The following is an 18,300-nucleotide window of genomic DNA, read 5'->3' as shown; positions in this document are numbered from 1 at the left end:
TCAGAAGGCAAATTTTTTTATTATGAGAAGTACAGAAGTTTGCATTTATTTATGGTTGCACAACTGTGCCTTATGATACTATTTTTCCAGGTCAATCAAATGTCACATCTGAAAAGCCACCCCTTCTACCCCCACCAAAAATATTCATAATACCTCATCTGGACATAATTTTCATGGATGAGTAAATATCTTCTGTTTGGACAATATACAGGAAAATTTGATCTTTACCCTAAAAAAAAAAATTGATACTTTTACAAACTATACTTCCGAATTAAGCTTGAAGAACAGGTCGGGCCTTTTTCCCCGTGAGTTGATCATTGGCAGAAGCAAATCCAGTTCCTCCCTGTGTACAAAAAGACAGGAAATAGATAACACAAAGTCAGACACAGTACAGATACCAACCTACTTACCAACATTCAACTTACATACATTCAGATACAAACAAACATGACACAAATTAAAATTGTGTTCAGAGTACTCCAGTGTGCTTCCTGTAAGTTCAAATTTTGTTTTGCATGCCTATTTTGTACATATAGTACAATAAACCACCCTTATTCACAGACTCATGATTAGTAGATTTTTCTATGGGCCGTACATACCCATTATTCACAGAAAATTTGCCCATTTGCTTTATTTTATACAGAGAAATATTCACAAATTACTGTATTTTTATATAATTTTTGTGACTAAATGCACTTTTTGTGATACAACTATTAAAATATTCAGGCGTAAGCATTTTTAGTTTTTTTGTGTGTGTTTTATCGGGTACCTATCCCCCATGAATATGGGGGGGGTCTACTGTACTTTACTTAAAGTGTATTGTGTTTTAGGGTGAAAAAAGCACTGTACTGTATTGATTTTGTATCATACTTTACTGAAATAGGCATGAAGAGTACAGTAACCAACTTATAAACAATTCAACATACAAATGGCCATCTGTTTTTGTACTGATAACCAGTTTAAATTTCTCCGTATAGTATCATTATATTGATATTACTACTACATTCAGTCTTGCTTCATTTTAGGGTTAACAATAATACACAAAAGGGATTTTGACGTAGGAAAAATCTATTTCTGGGCGAGGAAGCCGTGTCGCCCAGTTCAAAAAGAAAATTATCCTAAACAAAATGATTAAACACTAACTGATCTCTGGAGGGTTGACTTTTACCAAAACATCTTACCAAATAATGACAGGTTCATAATTAAACAATATTAACTCACCTTCTGAAGTTCTATGATGTCACTTTCCTTAAGCTGATTTCCCGTTAATGGGTGAATCATATCCTTCTGAATCAACTTCACACATTCCATAGTCACAACATCACCTCTGAAAACATCAAGATATGAAGGAATTAATGAGCATACAACTTAATTCTATGTTTAAAAACCTGCCTTATCAGAGTCTATCACTGAATGAAGTGGATGGCTGGTTGGCATTCATGAAAATAATGATCTCATTCCTCAAAAGTAGAGGAAGATTTCTTTACATGGGGTGATCTCCATATCTATCATTAACTCCCATTCATATGAATCATAATATGTTTTTCTTTTAAATAATTGTACAATTATGCCTGCTTAACCATAATCAAGGATTCTGTTATGTGAAAGATATATGAAAGTTGACATTAACTCACTCAAGGAAGTAGGATAACTAACTGCTGTGAGCTGAGCACTGCTAACTTTGTAGGTTACCCACCTCGATAATCATACAATATGCTGGTTCTGTTTTAAATGGACCAAGATATGACTAGAAAGATTGAACATAAAATGAGGTTACATTAGTACCATAGACACAGTACCACAGGAAAAGATGAATTTACTTAAGTTTGTAAAGGAGACATTCCCAAGAAAATGAATGCAAATGTGCGTAGTGTGCATGTGAAGTTACTACGTATATATTAATATATCATACATTAATTACATGAGAATAATCTGGGTTATTACCACAGATTTGTGAGCCAGTTATACCAACTTCATGTAAATCCCCTGTCTTGCTAACTTAAGCAGTTATGCAGTGTTTAGCAGTTGGTTACTTGATGAAATTGGGTTAAAAGAAACAAGTCAAAATGTTATTATGGATATAATTATTGTCATATTGTGCTCTCTACTTACGTTGGTTTCAGGACTGCACATGGAATGTTGTTACGCAGGATATCACCAGTAACAGGACACTTATAGCGCTCCCTCTTGCCCTCTAGAGAAGAACTACTACCACTAGCATCTGCAAGTGTGAACTTTACGGGAATAAGATCCTTGGCTTTCAGTGGCTTTCCACTAATTGGACAAAACACAGTCTTGTCCTGAAATACAAAGAAATGAAAGATAAAATATAATAATATAATAAGGATAGTAAATTAATTTGAACCTGGAAGGACAAATATAATAATAAATCATTACTAACTGTTTCAGCTATGATAGAACTATTCTCAGTTTGTACCTCATGATATCTGACTTCATCCACAAGCAAAACTGTTTGTTCCTGACTAATGAGTACCCAATTAGGTTAGTGACTTCCTATGACAGCACTGCAAAACATTACTTATGTAATACCTTTTCCATTTTACCTTTTAAACCCCCTAACTTCTGTTTTCCATTTTGCTACCTGGAGCGGTTTTAAAATTTCCTTTCATTGTGTCAACCTCCTTTCTTATCTCACATATGTCCCTCCCGTTTTCTACTACGTACTATATCTGTTTTTTAACATTTCCTATTCTTCAACTTTTTCTTCTAGGTTTCAAGATTGCTTGAAGAACAGTGCAGAATTTTCACCACTACCTTTTTCTGAAAACTTCAACACTGTCTGATGTATTATTAATACCCAGCTGCAACTAGCTTTATATTCCTTGTTTTTTCCCAAATCTACTTCTCTTTTTCCTAGCGTCCTCTCCCTTCGCCTCTAGTTTGTTTTCTAGTTTGGTTAAACAATCCTTCATTTCCTTCACTTGAAAGATCACTCACTTGCTAGATCTCATTTTTAAACAATTCTTAAACAGATGAGACTAGGTGAGCTCTTGTCAATCTAATAACTGTTCTAATTCTAATGTCTTAGTCTGTTTGCCATACTTGAACATTATGGCACCAGTAAAAAAGATGATTTTTGTATACAGTTGAATAAAAACATGAAATGAAGAAAACTTACTGGTTTCTTTAGCTTAGTTTCCTTATTACCAGGTGTAAGTGAAGGGATCCAAAAACTAGGTAATTTCTTGTCACGACCAGCAACCATATTGGAGACAGATGGCCCAGAGATATTTGCAGTCTTGGACTTTTCCCCTTTAGAAGAAAAAAATTAAAACTACCTGTAGAATTCTGAGCAACATTTTCAGTAGTGTCAGAATTATCTTTAAAGTAATCAATATAATTTTCTTCTTTTCATCATTACGTACACATAAGTTAACATATTAGAATGTGAAATACAACATTTTTAAAAGACTTCATTCCATACACCCATCAAGATTTGATTATCATTCCTAATTATCAAATCTAATGACAAGTTAGCTACAAGGATAAAATTTGTCATGTAAAGGAAATGTAGAAGAAACTTTCTGCATTATACCACTCAAATCATATTGACACAGATAAGTTGTCAACATCACTAAATGAGAAATCTCATGTGCAAAGCTTTATCTGCTTTTTTTGAGAGGCTGTTCCTCTGAAAGAAATCTGAAGTATTTCTAAAACAAAATTACTTCTGTACAGAAAAACACATTCAGACCTTGTGCAGCTTGTGAAGGTGAGGCAACAGCAGTTTCTGTATTAAGAAATTTCTCGACTTGAGATCTTTGTTCAGCTTCACCAAGTTCTGCTAGCTCATTCTGCAAACACAAAAGCTATATTATGCCATGATCATGAAAAAGAGAAGTATAAAAAAAAAAATGTTGCATCATAAACAATTATACGGATGCCTAAAGTATTTGTGTTCTGAATGTTCACAAGTTTACCAGTCTTTCGTCTATCATAAAAAGGTAGTCTCACTACACATGCACCATCTTGATCCTCATATATGTATGACTCACTTTCCTCACTTTTTCAGTCTGTTGTGCTGTCAACCGTTCTGTTCCCAATGTGCTTATGTTACAGAAGGTTTCATTATCATACCGTGGACAATGCAAAAATATACAGGCAGTAATGCAAATACAGAACCATAAATTATGGTAGATTTTTATTCCTGACAATACACTTTAAGGGTCACATGTTTTGGATCAGCTTAGAATACCAAAAAATGAAGCACTTCTCGATGCAAAAACTAGGATACAACAACGACCCTTTTGTTAATAAATATTACCTTAGAGTATACAATAATACCTCCAACCTTACAGGTAACATATACACTGTACTTCACACGAGCAGTATACGTATTCCATAATTTTGTCCTTTGGTTCCCGGCAATGTTAACATTTTTTACTCTCTATTGTACAAAATACTTTCTTCCTTGTCTTTGTCTTTATATATTTTGACGATTTAACTGCTTCTTCAAATTTTTCATTTGTTAGTATTTCTTTAGCGCCTTTAGATATGTTCTATTTTTTAGTCCGTTATACAATAAACAAAATTTTTCTCTGCTGACTTTTTCCTGCTGCCTAATTAACCCTCATACGCCGAAGCGGTAAAAAAAAATTGTCTCCCGTGTGCCGGAGGTGTTTCAGAGTGAGCGCGGAAGCGGAAAAAATACTTTTTTCAAAAAATCACAGCGCGCTTAGTTTTCAAGATTAAGAGTTCATTTTTGGCTCCTTTATTTTTGTCATTGGCTGAAGTTTAGTATGCAATCATCAGAAATGAAAAAAATTATCATTATCATATATAAATAATGCGATATATGATAGCGCAAAAACAAAATTTCATATATAATTGTATTCAAATCGCGCTGTGCGCAAAACGGTTAAAGGTAACAAGTTACTTTTTTTTCGTTGTAATGTACACTAAATTTTGATCATTTTGGTATATAACACATTGTAAAACGATAAAAGCAACACAGAGAAAATATTATCACAAAATAATGCATGAATTCGTAACGCGCGGACGTAAACAAATATTTTTTTCAAAAATTCACCATAAATCTAAATATTGTCCTAAAGACTTCCAATTTCTTTCAAAATGAAGACAAATGATTGAATATTACTATACTGTAAGAGTATTAGCTTACAATTGCAGTTTTTGACCATATCTGACGAGTTAAAGTTGACCGAATATCGAATTTTTATATATGTATATATTTTTTATATGCAATTATTTCGGAAATAAGAAAAGCTACAACCTTCAAATATTTTTCGTTTTATTCTACATAAAATTGTGCACATTTTCATATATAAAACTCTATGAAATGCCTAATATGAAACGGAGCAAATATTCCGAGAATGGAACGTGTGCATTTCGGAGATTTGTGGCGGAGAATCCGCGCGCGGAGGGAAGGAAAGATTTTTTTTTTAATTCACCATAAATCTAAATATTTTGCTAGAGACTTCAAATTTGTTTCAAGATGAAGATAAATGACTGAATATTACTAGACTGTAAGAGTTTTAGCTTAGAATTGCGTTTTTCGACCATTTCGGTAGAGTCAAAGTTGACCGAACGTGGTTTTTTTTCTATTTATCGTGATTTATATGCAAATAATTCAAAAACGAGAAAAGCTACAACCTTCAATTATTTTTTGTTGTATTCTACATGAAATTGCGCACATTTTCATATATAAAACTTTATGTAACGGCTAATTTAAAATGGTGCAAACATTATTACAATCGCACGTATGATTTTTTCGGAAGAGTTACCGCGCGGACGTAAAGAAAATTTTATTTTTTTCATAAATTCACCATAAATCGAAATATTGTGCTAGAGACTTCCAATTAGTTGCAAAATTAAGGTAAATGATTGAATATTACTAAAATATAAGAGTTTTAGCTTACAATTGCATTTTTTGACCATTTCGGTAGAGTCAAATTTGACCGAAGGTTGAAATTTTGGCAATCATCGTTATTTATATGAAAATATCTCAAAACTGATAAAAGCTACAATCATGAGTATTTTTTTGTTGTATTCTATATAAAAATGCGCACATTTTCATATATAATACTTCATGTAACGGCTAATTTACAATGGTACAAAAATTATGTCAAAGTGACGAAATAATTTCCGAGATATGTCACAGATACTTTTTAGTGCGGCAAGAAAGAAATTCGCGCTTGCGCGCCTGCGTAACGATTGTAAACAAAACAACACCTTGATCCGTGAACTCCCAGCATCCCCCAAGGCGCGTGATTCAAAAGTTTTAGGCTGGTAGGCCTATAAGTATTTTTCCGCAAATTTTAAAAAAAACTTTTGTAAGTCGACGTAAAATACGTCCAGTCGGCACACGGGAGACAGAAAATGTTGATATAAAATACGTCCAGTCGGCGTAAGAGGGTTAATTATTCTTAACTTTTCCATCCACCATCAGAACCTTTAAAATAATTCACGACTTCACTTTATAGGCTTCCTACAAATCATTTAGAATTCCTGTTTTACTTCATCTGTTAAAATTTTAATATATCTAAAACAGAAGATGCAACCATTGTAGGGGTAGTACACTCAAATGCTATCTCAATAACTCTATAACAAGTCAGCTAAAACATTTCACTGTTAAAGTTCAAACAAACAAGGATGTCCTTAGATGTAATTAATGGCTCCTTACATTGTATGAGTCTGCTGATAACAGAGAATGAAAAGATCAAGAATAAGGCTGATAAAAGCCAAATACCTATTTGCTATTAATATTGGGTAAAAATATAGTGCAGGTATTATTTGGATAGTCAACTGCTTCGGTCACCCATTACATATGTCACTGGATTTTTAATTTCTATATTTAAATAAAACCACAGCCTACTTCAAAGATCTAAAGCAAAACTACATAATACTTGCCTGCTCCTTCTTGCACTGTTTCTCATACTCTTTCATTTTGCGACTAACTTCATTCTTCTTGGTAATGATGTATTCTAAGATTGACTCCTTATCAAACAAATAACCATCTGAAATCACAGACAGATAATCCACTCTAAAATCAAGAAGTACAATGTGTTTACATAAAGATACAGTATGTAAATTTATACTAACTTTCATTATTTCCTGATTATAAGCCTCTTATTGTGAATATGAGTTACTGCCCAGAAGGGCCATTTTGCATACTACAAATGCAGACAGCCAAGTAAATGCAAGGATAATCATTTTGCAAATTAAAATATTTTCTTGTACAGACAAAATGCACAGCAGAAAACAGATGTATGTATCACAGCTAAAATGTTCAGGAAATTTTTTAAGAAGAATCTCAAGAATCTCTGTATCAAGATATTTCAACTGTATTCTTTCGTATATAAATAGGCGTAAAAAACCAGAAAAACTCGTATATTACCTGGAGTCACAACAGGATCACGGCATGGGTGAAGAGATAGGCTGCAACAATCAAAATCTTTGACCCCATCCTTTCCATATCTCAGGTTGAGAGAGCCATAACCAGATGCTTTGGCATCCTTTTTCTTTTCATGGTATGAATACACTGAACTAGCAGTGCAATTTTTAGAATGCCGAGTCATCTTCCACCTTACTTATGGAATTCCTATCAATAAAGATAACAATACAGTATATACAGCAAAATAGTAACTATTAAAAAATCATTTTCTCCAACAGAGCACTTTATACTTATAAAACATACATTAAAGAACTAGCAGAATAAGATGTTAAATGTTGGATATAATGAATCAAGATTATTCACAGCCCAACTTCAAAGAGAAAAATGCCAACAATTTCAGTCTATTTTTATCAAACAAACCACTGCCTTGGAAGCCTAAACTTAGCATTTTGAAGTTTCAACCAAGATACAGTAGTGCTTCAGGTTACGAAATTAATCCGTTCCGAAGCAGCCTTCGTAACCTGATTTTTTTGTATCTAGAACTACGTTTTACATGTAAATTGCCTAATTCGTTCCAAGCCCTTCAAAAACACCACAGTAAATTTTATAATAAAGCTAAAGTGACCAATAAACAATGAAATACTACAACAATTTGGACCATTCAGTAGTTAACCTAACTGTTACTGTACCTGTAAATAAAGTGTATTAGTGTACAGGGTACAAGAAATACTGTGTGTACATGTATGTACGTATGAAGTAAAATGTGGAACCTTACCTTTCCAGTGAGGCGATGTCCGTAAGTGGCAACAGAGGGGGAGGACAAACGGCAGAAAACATGAACACTTAACTTTACAAAACACATTAAAAAATGGCTACAAAACACATTAAAACATGGCTACAAAACATTAACACTAAACTTTAGAAATACATTAACAAATGGCAGAAAACATTAACACTTCTTGATTATCTCCATCTTCGTCTCCATAGAAAACATCCTCTTCTTTCCGTGAACTTCAGCATTGTTCTTGGGACCCATGGCTAATAACGTAAGTCATTAACCCTTAAACGCCGAATGGACGTAGTAAACGTCGAGTCAAAATGTCTTCCGTATGCCGAATGGACGTATTTTACGTCGACTCAAAAAAAATTTTTTTTAAATTCGCGGAAAAATACTTATAGGCCTACCAGCCGAAAACTTTTGAATCACGCGCCTTGGGGGATGCTGGGAGTTCACGGATCGAGGTGTCGTTTTGTTTACAATCGTTACGCAGGCGCGCAAGTGCGAATTTCTTTCTTGCCGCACTAAAAAGTATCTGACACATCTCTGAAATTATTTCGTCACTTTGACATAATTTTTGTAGCATTTTAAATTAGCCGTTACATGGAATATTATATATGAAGATGTGTGCATTTTTATGTAGAATACAACAAAAAAATACTCATGATTGTAGCTTTTATCAGTTTTGAGATATTTTTATATAAATAACGATAATTGCCAAAATTTCAACCTTCGGTCAACTTTGACTCTACCGAAATGGTAAAAAAATGCAATTGTAAGCTAAAACTCTTATATTTTAGTAATATTCAATCATTTAACTTAATTTTGCAACTAATTGAAAGTCTCTAGCACAATATTTCGATTTATGGTGAATTTATGAAAAAACTTTTTCCTTACGTCCGCGCGGTAACTTCCGAAAAAAATCATACATGCGATTGTGGTAATGTTTGCACCATTTTAAAATTAGCCGTTACATAAAGTTTTATATATGGAAATGTGCGCAATTTCATGCACAATATAACTAAAAACAACCCATGGTTGTAGCTTTTATCAATTTTGAAATATTTTCATATAAAAAATAAGTGACAAATTTTCAACCTTCGGTCAACTTTGACTCTACCGAAATGGTCGAAAAACACAATTGTAAGCTAAAACGCTTATATTCTAGTAATATTCAAGCATTTACCTTCATTTTGCAACAAATTGGAAGTCTCTAGCACAACATTTCGATTTATGGTGAATTTATGAAAAAAATAAAATTTTCTTTACGTCCGCGCGGTAACTCTTCCGAAAAAATCATACGTGCGATTGTGGTAATGTTTGCACCATTTTAAATTAGCCGTTACATAAAGTTTTATATATGAAAATGTGCGCAATTTCATGTAGAATACAACAAAAAATAATTGAAGGTTATAGCTTTCCTCATTTTTGAAATATTTGCATATAAATCACGATAAATAGAAAAAAAACCACGTTCGGTCAACTTTGACTCTACCGAAATGGTCGAAAAACGCAATTGTAAGCTAAAACTCTCACAGTCTAGTAATATTCAGTCATTTATCTTCATCTTGAAACAAATTCGAAGTCTCTAGCACAATATTTAGATTTATGATGAATTTAAAAAAAAAAACTTTCCTTCCCTCCGCCACAAATCTCCGAAATGCGTACGTCCCATTCTCGGAATATTTGCTCCATTTCATATTAGGCATTTCATAGAGTTTTATATATGAAAATGTGCACAATTTTATGTAGAATAAAAAGAAAAATATTTTAAGGTTGTAGCTTTTCTTATTTCCAAAATAATTTGCATATAAATAATATATACATAAAAAAATCGACATTCGGTCAACTTTAACTCGTCAGATATGGTCAAAAACTGCATTTGTAAGCTAATACTCTTACAGTATAGTCATATTCAATCATTTGTCTTCATTTTGAAAGAAATTGGAAGTCTCTAGGACAATATTTAGATTTATGGTGAATTTTTGAAAAAAATATTTGTTTACGTCCGCCCGTTACGAATTCATGCATTATTTTGTGATAATATTTTCTCTGTGTTGCTTTTATCGTTTTACAATGTGTTATATACCAAAATGATCGCAATTTAGTGTACATTACAACGAAAAAAAAGTAACTTGTTACCTTTAACCGTTTTGCGCACAGCGCGATTTGAATACAATTATATATGAAATTTCGTTTTTGCGCTATCATATATCGCATTATTTATATATGATAATGATAATTTTTTTCATTTTTGATGGTTGCATACTAAACTTCAGCCAATGACAAAAAAAGGAGCCAAAAATTAACTCTTAATCTTGAAAACTAAGCGCGCTGTGATTTTTTGAAAAAAATATTTGTTCCGCTTCCGCGCTCACTCTGAAACACCTCCGGCACACGGGAGACATTTTTTTTTACCGCTTCGGCGTTTAAGGGTTAAGTTCACACACAAAAAGATAAAGTAACTTACAGTAAAACGAAAGCGAAATCACTAACACGAATTTACATTAACAAATTAAACATATGTGAACCAACAAATTTCAGAAGTTTACGCTGCCGCAAAAAATGGTCAAGGAACGCCTTTACATAGAGGCATGATGGGACAGATGCTGACCAATAGGAGAGCAGGATCTTACGGCGGTGACTAGCATCAGGAACCAATGGGAGAGTGGGAGGATGGTGGCGAGTCTACTGAGTTGGCAGCGCGCCCGTTTTAAAATTGTTCGCAGCGACCTGGGCGAATCTCGGACTTTACCCTTTCACAACCTGAATTATTTTCATAAACAGAAGCAAAAAAAATCTTCGTCTTTGCTTTCGTAACCTGAATTTTTCGTAAGTAGGGACTTTCGTAAGTAAAGGTTCCACTGTACAAACAAACAGTCTTAAATAAAGGCACATCTCTGACAACCATTGGTTCAGTTGCTGAAGCTTGCAAATAATGCATGGCACATAGGCAATGATAGTAAGGGGAGCGCCTACCCACTCATTTGTCTATGAACCTTACCCTAAAAAATTTCTGAGAACCCTGTTCCTCTTGTATACATTATTATTGCTATTCCCCCCCCAAAAAAAAATAATAATGTTCTACTACCCAAGTGCCCTTACTATCAAAGGAAGGCAGAGGAAGCCTTCAGACATGGTGCTCTTTTCTGTAAACCCTTTGCAAAGGACCCGACCACCTCATAAATATCCTCAGATGCTTTGGTCCAAAGGAGAAAAAGATAGCTGGGGAGGGCCACAAGTCATTCACCATTCTGATTCTGGCCTGTAACCACCAGGAATCCTTGATGTCTTTTCCTTATTTTTGTTTATGTATTTTGTTTAGGCATATGATATTTAATATCTTTTGTTTAAGGTTTATGTTCTCCCCATGGGGTTGGTACTTTACATGATGTAAATTTTGAATGCAAACCAGTAGTTAATGAGCTTGAGGGATGCCGTAGTAGTCTGCAAGGTAGATCTAAGTAATTGCTCCACGTTGGGTATTTCCTAGGAAATTGGCTTTTTCTATAGTATTTTGGTTGCCTATTAAGAATTTACTGTTATTTTTTCTTGGTTGACTAATTATTAACCCCCAAGGGCTAGTACCAAGGGGAAACACTGCAGTGGATCCATCGTCATCGGGTGGACCAGCCTTATTCACTCGATATTTAATTGGTGAAACACGGATACAATTACATCTTTAAGCATACTATTCAAAAGATTGAAGTTTCGTCAACATTATGTGATATATGAAAGCACCATATGAACTAAAATAGGTATGTGAGGTCTTCATAAAATAAGTTATCAAGGTAGTTTTGAAATCCAATATGGCGTCGACCGACTGAGGTGCCATTCATAACCGGCAAGAACCCAACATCTTTCCCAGCCTTCCCAGCACTCATTTGAACAATGTTAACGTATATATGTAATGTTTATTGATCTTACTCAAGATTGCAGTTGTAATCAGCACAATAAAACATCATTTTGTTGTCTATATTAGTGAAAGTATGAAACTTCTTATTCCCGGGGTAATGGTTTGAACTGAAATTAATTTTTACCTTGTAATCGGTGGTTTTATCCTTACTGCCATCACAACTAAAACTCCACAGTGCTTATTTGATTGTAATTATACACATTTTGGTCTTAATTCACTCCAAATTGCACTTGAACTACATTGTTGTTGCTGGTTCCTAAGCGCTCACTCCACAAACACAGTTGTGGGTAGCACACGACTACACTGTTTGAGGTGCAACGCTTTATTCCCTTTATTGTTTACCTTACTCATTATTTAGTTTAATTTTATTTTGTTACTTCAAAATATTTATTTTAATTCATGTCTATTATCCCTTTTTGCAACCAAATCAACCCCGAAAAATTACAGATATTTCTAAGTAGATACGAGCAGACGATGGCAAAATCATTGTTGCTAATTTAGTGGTGCTTCACACATATGCTGATGCATTTACAAACTGTTTCCATGAATTCTTGTTGTCATAGTAATGCAATAATGATAAAAAAGCTCTAATATGTATATACATACAAATAGATATGCTAATTTCACTTATTTCCCCTATTTGGAGGGTAAGCACATACCAATTGGCAACACTGATAAACAATAGAAGAGCGCGAACAACACTATAGGTACTGTTCACAGCAAAACTGTTGATATTTGAGTGAGGAATCTATTTACTTTTTCAGCAACGAATATTTTCAAATTAATGATCATGAATATGTAAAAAATTTATGCAATCCATGACCTTATACTGCCATGTAACTATTTATTTAAATAATTATCTAGTGCACGCTTCTTCTTTCTACCGAAAAAGCATAAGTTTTCTTGGGTACCTCACAGGCATCGTCATTGTTGACAATTGTTGTGAAGAAAGTGCCCTAGCGTCTATGGGTTCAAGTGGTGTGCGGATTTAGCACATGGAATGGAAAGTTTATTGACACAAGCGACTCCGCAAGCATCGAGATGGCGTTAATCTTCAACATTTTTGCTGTTATAAGTAAAAATTTTGAAAGTGTCATGGAGGTATGTTTGCACTACGCATGGCTAGACTTTCATTAACCTCTATTTAATCTTAAAATATGACCTTAATTTCTAACTTGGAGAAAATACTTGCTTCGAAAGGATATTAGAGGTCTCAAGCTGTTGCTCTCACCAACGATGACTCGTGACTAGTGCCCATCTCTGGTGTCAGGACGTGTTAAAATACTTTTTCGGAGGTTAGATCCACACGCGGTGAAAGCTGAATTAGCTAGTCCAGTTGGTTGTTTCCCCTTAATACGGCGAAATACATTTGAGCCGTCGATCCCTAGTTGCTTTCTTATTTGCATCACCGTTCCTCTCAGTTCGTGCGGAGTTATTGGTTAGAATTACAGTCTGCAAATTCTATCAAGAGTACCTGGCTGTGGAGTGAATGCACAGTGAGGGACCAGGGCTACTGTAGGCATTTCAGATACTGTGTCCTAACCTGACCAGAAGGGGGTTTCATCTCCGTCCCCCCTGGACCCCCTGGAGCGGCTACAGTTTCGTGGGCCAAGTTTACCATCGGCCAATTTTCATGTCCAAACCTTCGGCTGAGGAACAGACAACCAGTGTGGTAACAATGCCTAACCTGACTTAGGCCGCGAAGGGACTACTTACCTGTGCAGATGAATTTGATTGTTGTGCGGCCCAGGAAACTGGCCCGTGAAACTGTAAACAACCTGACCCCCTACCCTACGTAATTCGTGACCCTTTCCTCAGTATTCTGCCCTTGTTTGATGTAGGGGTAAGGAAAAATTTTTTGTTTTTTCTTCAATGGACCAATTCATTAAAAAAGTCATAACCCACATGGCAACTAGGAGGAACAACCCACAGGATTAGCGGATCCAGTTTCCACCGCGCGTGAAGCCACCCTCTGAAAAAGTACTTTAACCCGTCCTGACACCGGAGATGGGCATCAGTCACGAGTTGTTGGTGGTGAGAGCAAGAGTTCGAGACCTCTACTCTCCTTTCGAAGTAGAGGTTAATGAAAGTCTGACTCTACGCAGTGCACACATACCTCCATGACTCTTTCGAAATATTTACTTACAACTCTGAATATTTAGAAGATTGACGCCATCTCAATGTTTGCAGAGTCGCTTGTGTCAATAATCTTTCCATTCCATATGCTAAATCCGTACACCACTTGTACCCATAGACGCTGGGCCACTTTCTTCACAAAAATCCTAAACAATGACTTCCAACCACGACTTATCCAAGGGAACTACGATTTTTGGTAGAAGAAGAAGAAGCGTGCACTAGATAATTATTTAAGTAAATAGTTACATGGCAGTATAAGGTCATGAATTGCATAAATTTTTTTACATATTCATGATTATTAATTTGAAAATATTCGTTGTTGAAAAAGTAACTAGATTCCTGACTCAAATATCAAGTTTTGCTTGTGAACAGTACCTAAAGAGTTCTTCGCACTCTTCAATTATTTATCAGTGTTGCCAATAGGTATGTGTTTACCCTCTAAACTGAGTACGTATAAGACTTACACAAAACCAGGGAAATAAGTGAAAATAGAGTATCTATCTGTAGTATATACTATACATATTAGAGCAATTTTATCATTATTGCATTACTATGACAACTAGAATTCATGGAAACAGTTTGTAAATGCATCAGTGTATGTGTGAAGCTCCACTAGATTGGTAACAATGACTCATTTTGCCGTCGTCTGCTCGTATCTACTTTAGAAATATCTGTGATTTTTCGGTGTTAATTTGGTTACAAAAAGGGATAATAAACATTTTGAAGTAACAAAGTAACCTTAAAGTAAATAATGAGTAAAATAAACAATTAAGGGAATAAAGCTTTGCACCTCATAAACCGTGTACTCGTGTGCTGCCTGCAACTGTGTTTGTGGAGTGAGCGCTTAGGATCCAGGAACTGCAACGTAGTTCAAGTGCAATTTGGAGTGAATTAAGACCAAAATGTGTATAATTACAATCAAATAAGCACTGTGGAGTTTCAGTTGTGATGGCAGTAAGGATAAACCCACCGATTACAAGGTAAAAATGAATTTCAGTTCAAACCATGACCTCGGGAATAAGAAGTTTCATACTTTCACTAAGATAGACAACAAAATGCTGTTTTATTGTGCCGATTACAACTGCAATCTTGAGTAAGATCAATAAACGTTACATATATATGCTAACATTGTTCAAATGAGTGGTGGGAAGGCTGGGAAAGATGGTGGCTCCTCTGTGCTTACGAACGGCACCTCACGCAGGTGCCGCCATAGGGTAAACAACCGCGTGGACTGGCCAACTCACCGACTACCGCAGTTCGGCCACCCTCCGAAAAAGTACTTTTAACACGTCCTGACACCGGAGATGGTCATCAGTCATGAGTTGTTGTTGGTGATAACAGGAGCTCAAGACCTCTACTCTCCTTTCGAAGTAAGTACTTTCTCCAAAGTTAGAAATTAAGGCCATATTTTAAGATTTAACCAGAGGGTAATGAAAAGGGTGGCCAATGCAGTGCCCACAACCCCAAAACACTTTCGAAGTTTTTACTTACAACTCCAAATATTTCGAAGATTGACGCCATCTAGATGTTTGCGGAGTCGCTTGTGTCAACAAACTTCCCATTTCCTGTGCTAAATCCGCACACCACTTGTACCCATAGATGCTGGGGCACTTTCATCACAACAATCGTAACCCTGACCTCTTACCAGCACTTATTCGTACTTATTCAAGGGGACTACGGCATTCTTTGCAGCGTTTTGCGCTCTTTAATTGTTTAGCAGTGTTGTCAATTGGTATGTGTTTACCCTCCAAACTGGGTATAAGCCTTACACAAAACTGGGGAAATAAGTGAAATTAGCGTATTTATTTGTAGTATATATACATATTACAGCAATTTTATCATTACTGCATTACTATGACAACTAGAATTCATGGAAACAGTTTGTAAATGCATCGGCGTATGTGTGAAGCTCCACTACATTGGCAATGATGTGTCTTTTTGCCGTCGTCTGCTCGTACTTCAGAAATATCTGTAATTTTTCGGGTTTAATTTGGTTGCAAAAAAGGGATAATAGACATGAATTAAATAAACATTTTGAAGTAATGCTAAAACAAATAATGAGTAAAGTAAACAATAAGGGAATAAAGCTTTGTACCTCATAAACATATAGTCGTCTGCTGCTCGTAACTGTGTTTGCTGAGTGAGTGCTTAGGAACCAGCAACAGCAACGTGGTTCAAGTGCAATGTGGAGTGAATTAAGACCAAAATGTGTATAATTACAATCAAATAAGCACTGTGGAGTTTCAGTTGTGATGGCAGTAAGGATAAAACCACCGATTACAAGGTAAAAATTAATTCAGTTCAAACCATTACCCCGGGAATAAAAAGTTTCATACTTTCACTAATATAGGCAACAAAATGTTGTTTTATTGTGTTGATTACAACTGCAATCTTGAGAAAGATCAATAAACATTACATATATACGCTAACATTGTTCAAATGAGTGCTGGGAAGGCTGGGAAAGATGGTGGATTGTCTGTGGTTAGACCGACCAGCCACATGATTGCCACCATATTGGATTTCAAAACTGCCTTGAAAACATATTTTACGAAGAGCTCACATGCTTATTTTAGTTCTTATGGGGCTTTCATATACCACATTATGTTGATGAAACTTCAATCTTTTGAATGGTATGCTTAAAGTTGTAATTGTATCCTTGTTTCACCAATTAAATATCGAGTGAATAAAGCCTGGCCAGCGTGATGACGGTGGATCGTCTGCGGTTGTTGACCCTATTGGATTTCAAAACTGCCTTGAAAACATATTTAACGAAGACCTCACATGCTTATTTTAGTTTGTATGGCGCTTTCATTTATCACATTATGTTGATGAAACTTCAATCTTTTGAATGGTATGCTTAAAGATGTAATTGTGTTCTTGTTTTACCAATCAAATTTAGAGTGAATAAGGCTGATCCACGCGATGAAGATGGATCTACTGCGGTGTTTCCCCCTATGATAAAGCAGTGAATTAAACAACAATTAAACATATGGTTCATGTGTTTGTTTATATAATGTCATATAGCCATCTAGCTACTTGCCAATAGTAGGCTACTAGCCTACGATTAGCCTAAGAGTCAACTTCATGTTTCCAGCCATCTTGTTAAGCCTACTAGAATAAACTCTTGAAAAATTTAAGCTAAAAGTCCTATGGATAATTATACTTACGGCCTAACTCAAGCTCCACGTTTCGATACAATTCTTTTCAATTATGCTATATTTTTATAGTTGTTCAACTACAACAAACATAACAATAACAGTACGTAGTAGTAATGCGAGAGGATTATCTTTGGACCGGCTCCCATGCTCGTTAGACTATACCTGAACTGTGGTTTTACCAAGTTTTACTTCCAAGTGATACCATATTATGTTTATGATAAATAAGTCCCATTTTTCTTTTCGTTTTAGACATGCCTGTGAACAACAAAAATGCTGCCTATTAATTTGTCTATCTTTCTGGTATGGCTGCTGAGCGAAGCTCGAAGCTCTTAATTTTATTTGGGTAGGAAGATAAGAAATGGTCTAGGACTCTAGATCTTCATATACCTCCTCACATTTTGGTTTGTTCATATTTTAATCGATTCCCGCCCATTTATAAACAGCGTTTTAAGTCTGTCCTTAATGAATGAGACATGGCTTCTCGGTCTTGTTTTATATATATATATATATAATATGATAATATATATATATATATATATATATATATATATATATATATATATAGATATATCGACTTGGATTAAGAAGATCAAAGGTTATCTGAAAGAATTGGAGATACATCTAAGTATGGGCTGAGCTATTTAAAGAAAATCAACGAAAAGGAATCATAAACAGATTGGACATAATGCACTTAAAAGGGAAATAAATGTTAATGAGAGAACGGCCTTGATTGTCCAAAGAAAAATGAAACCGTGAGCAACAATCGATATATATATATATATTATTATATATATATATATATATATATAGATATATATATTATATATATATATATATATTTATATATATATATATATATATATATATATATATATATATATATATATATATATATATATATATATATATATACGATATCGTTGTTCTCACGGTTTCA

At 34.7% G+C, this 18,300-nt stretch overlaps 1 protein-coding gene across 2 annotated transcripts in view; it reads right to left on the bottom strand.

Moving 5' to 3' along the window:
* LOC135218009 (nitric oxide synthase-interacting protein homolog) overlaps positions 1 to 18,300 on the bottom strand; it is a 50,240-nt gene continuing 31,940 nt past the window's right edge. Inside the window, exons 1-8 of one of the 2 annotated variants that reach the window (XM_064254154.1) lie at positions 17,373 to 17,529; positions 7,379 to 7,582; positions 6,892 to 6,998; positions 3,716 to 3,815; positions 3,140 to 3,273; positions 2,113 to 2,300; positions 1,222 to 1,327; positions 1 to 343 (exon numbers count right to left, since the gene is read on the bottom strand). In XM_064254154.1, coding sequence (XP_064110224.1) covers positions 272 to 343; positions 1,222 to 1,327; positions 2,113 to 2,300; positions 3,140 to 3,273; positions 3,716 to 3,815; positions 6,892 to 6,998; positions 7,379 to 7,559 — 888 coding nt within the window. In that variant the 5' untranslated portion in view covers positions 7,560 to 7,582; positions 17,373 to 17,529 and the 3' untranslated portion in view covers positions 1 to 271. Of the gene's footprint in view, positions 344 to 1,221; positions 1,328 to 2,112; positions 2,301 to 3,139; positions 3,274 to 3,715; positions 3,816 to 6,891; positions 6,999 to 7,378; positions 7,583 to 17,372; positions 17,530 to 18,300 lie in introns of those variants that run through there. The other variant, XM_064254155.1, reaches the window with a different exon arrangement.

This window comes from Macrobrachium nipponense, chromosome 9 (assembly GCF_015104395.2).
Source record: "Macrobrachium nipponense isolate FS-2020 chromosome 9, ASM1510439v2, whole genome shotgun sequence".
Lineage (NCBI taxonomy): Eukaryota > Metazoa > Arthropoda > Malacostraca > Decapoda > Palaemonidae > Macrobrachium > Macrobrachium nipponense.
Note: the sequence above shows the minus strand (reverse complement) of the source record. Positions and strands in the feature narration are given on the sequence as shown.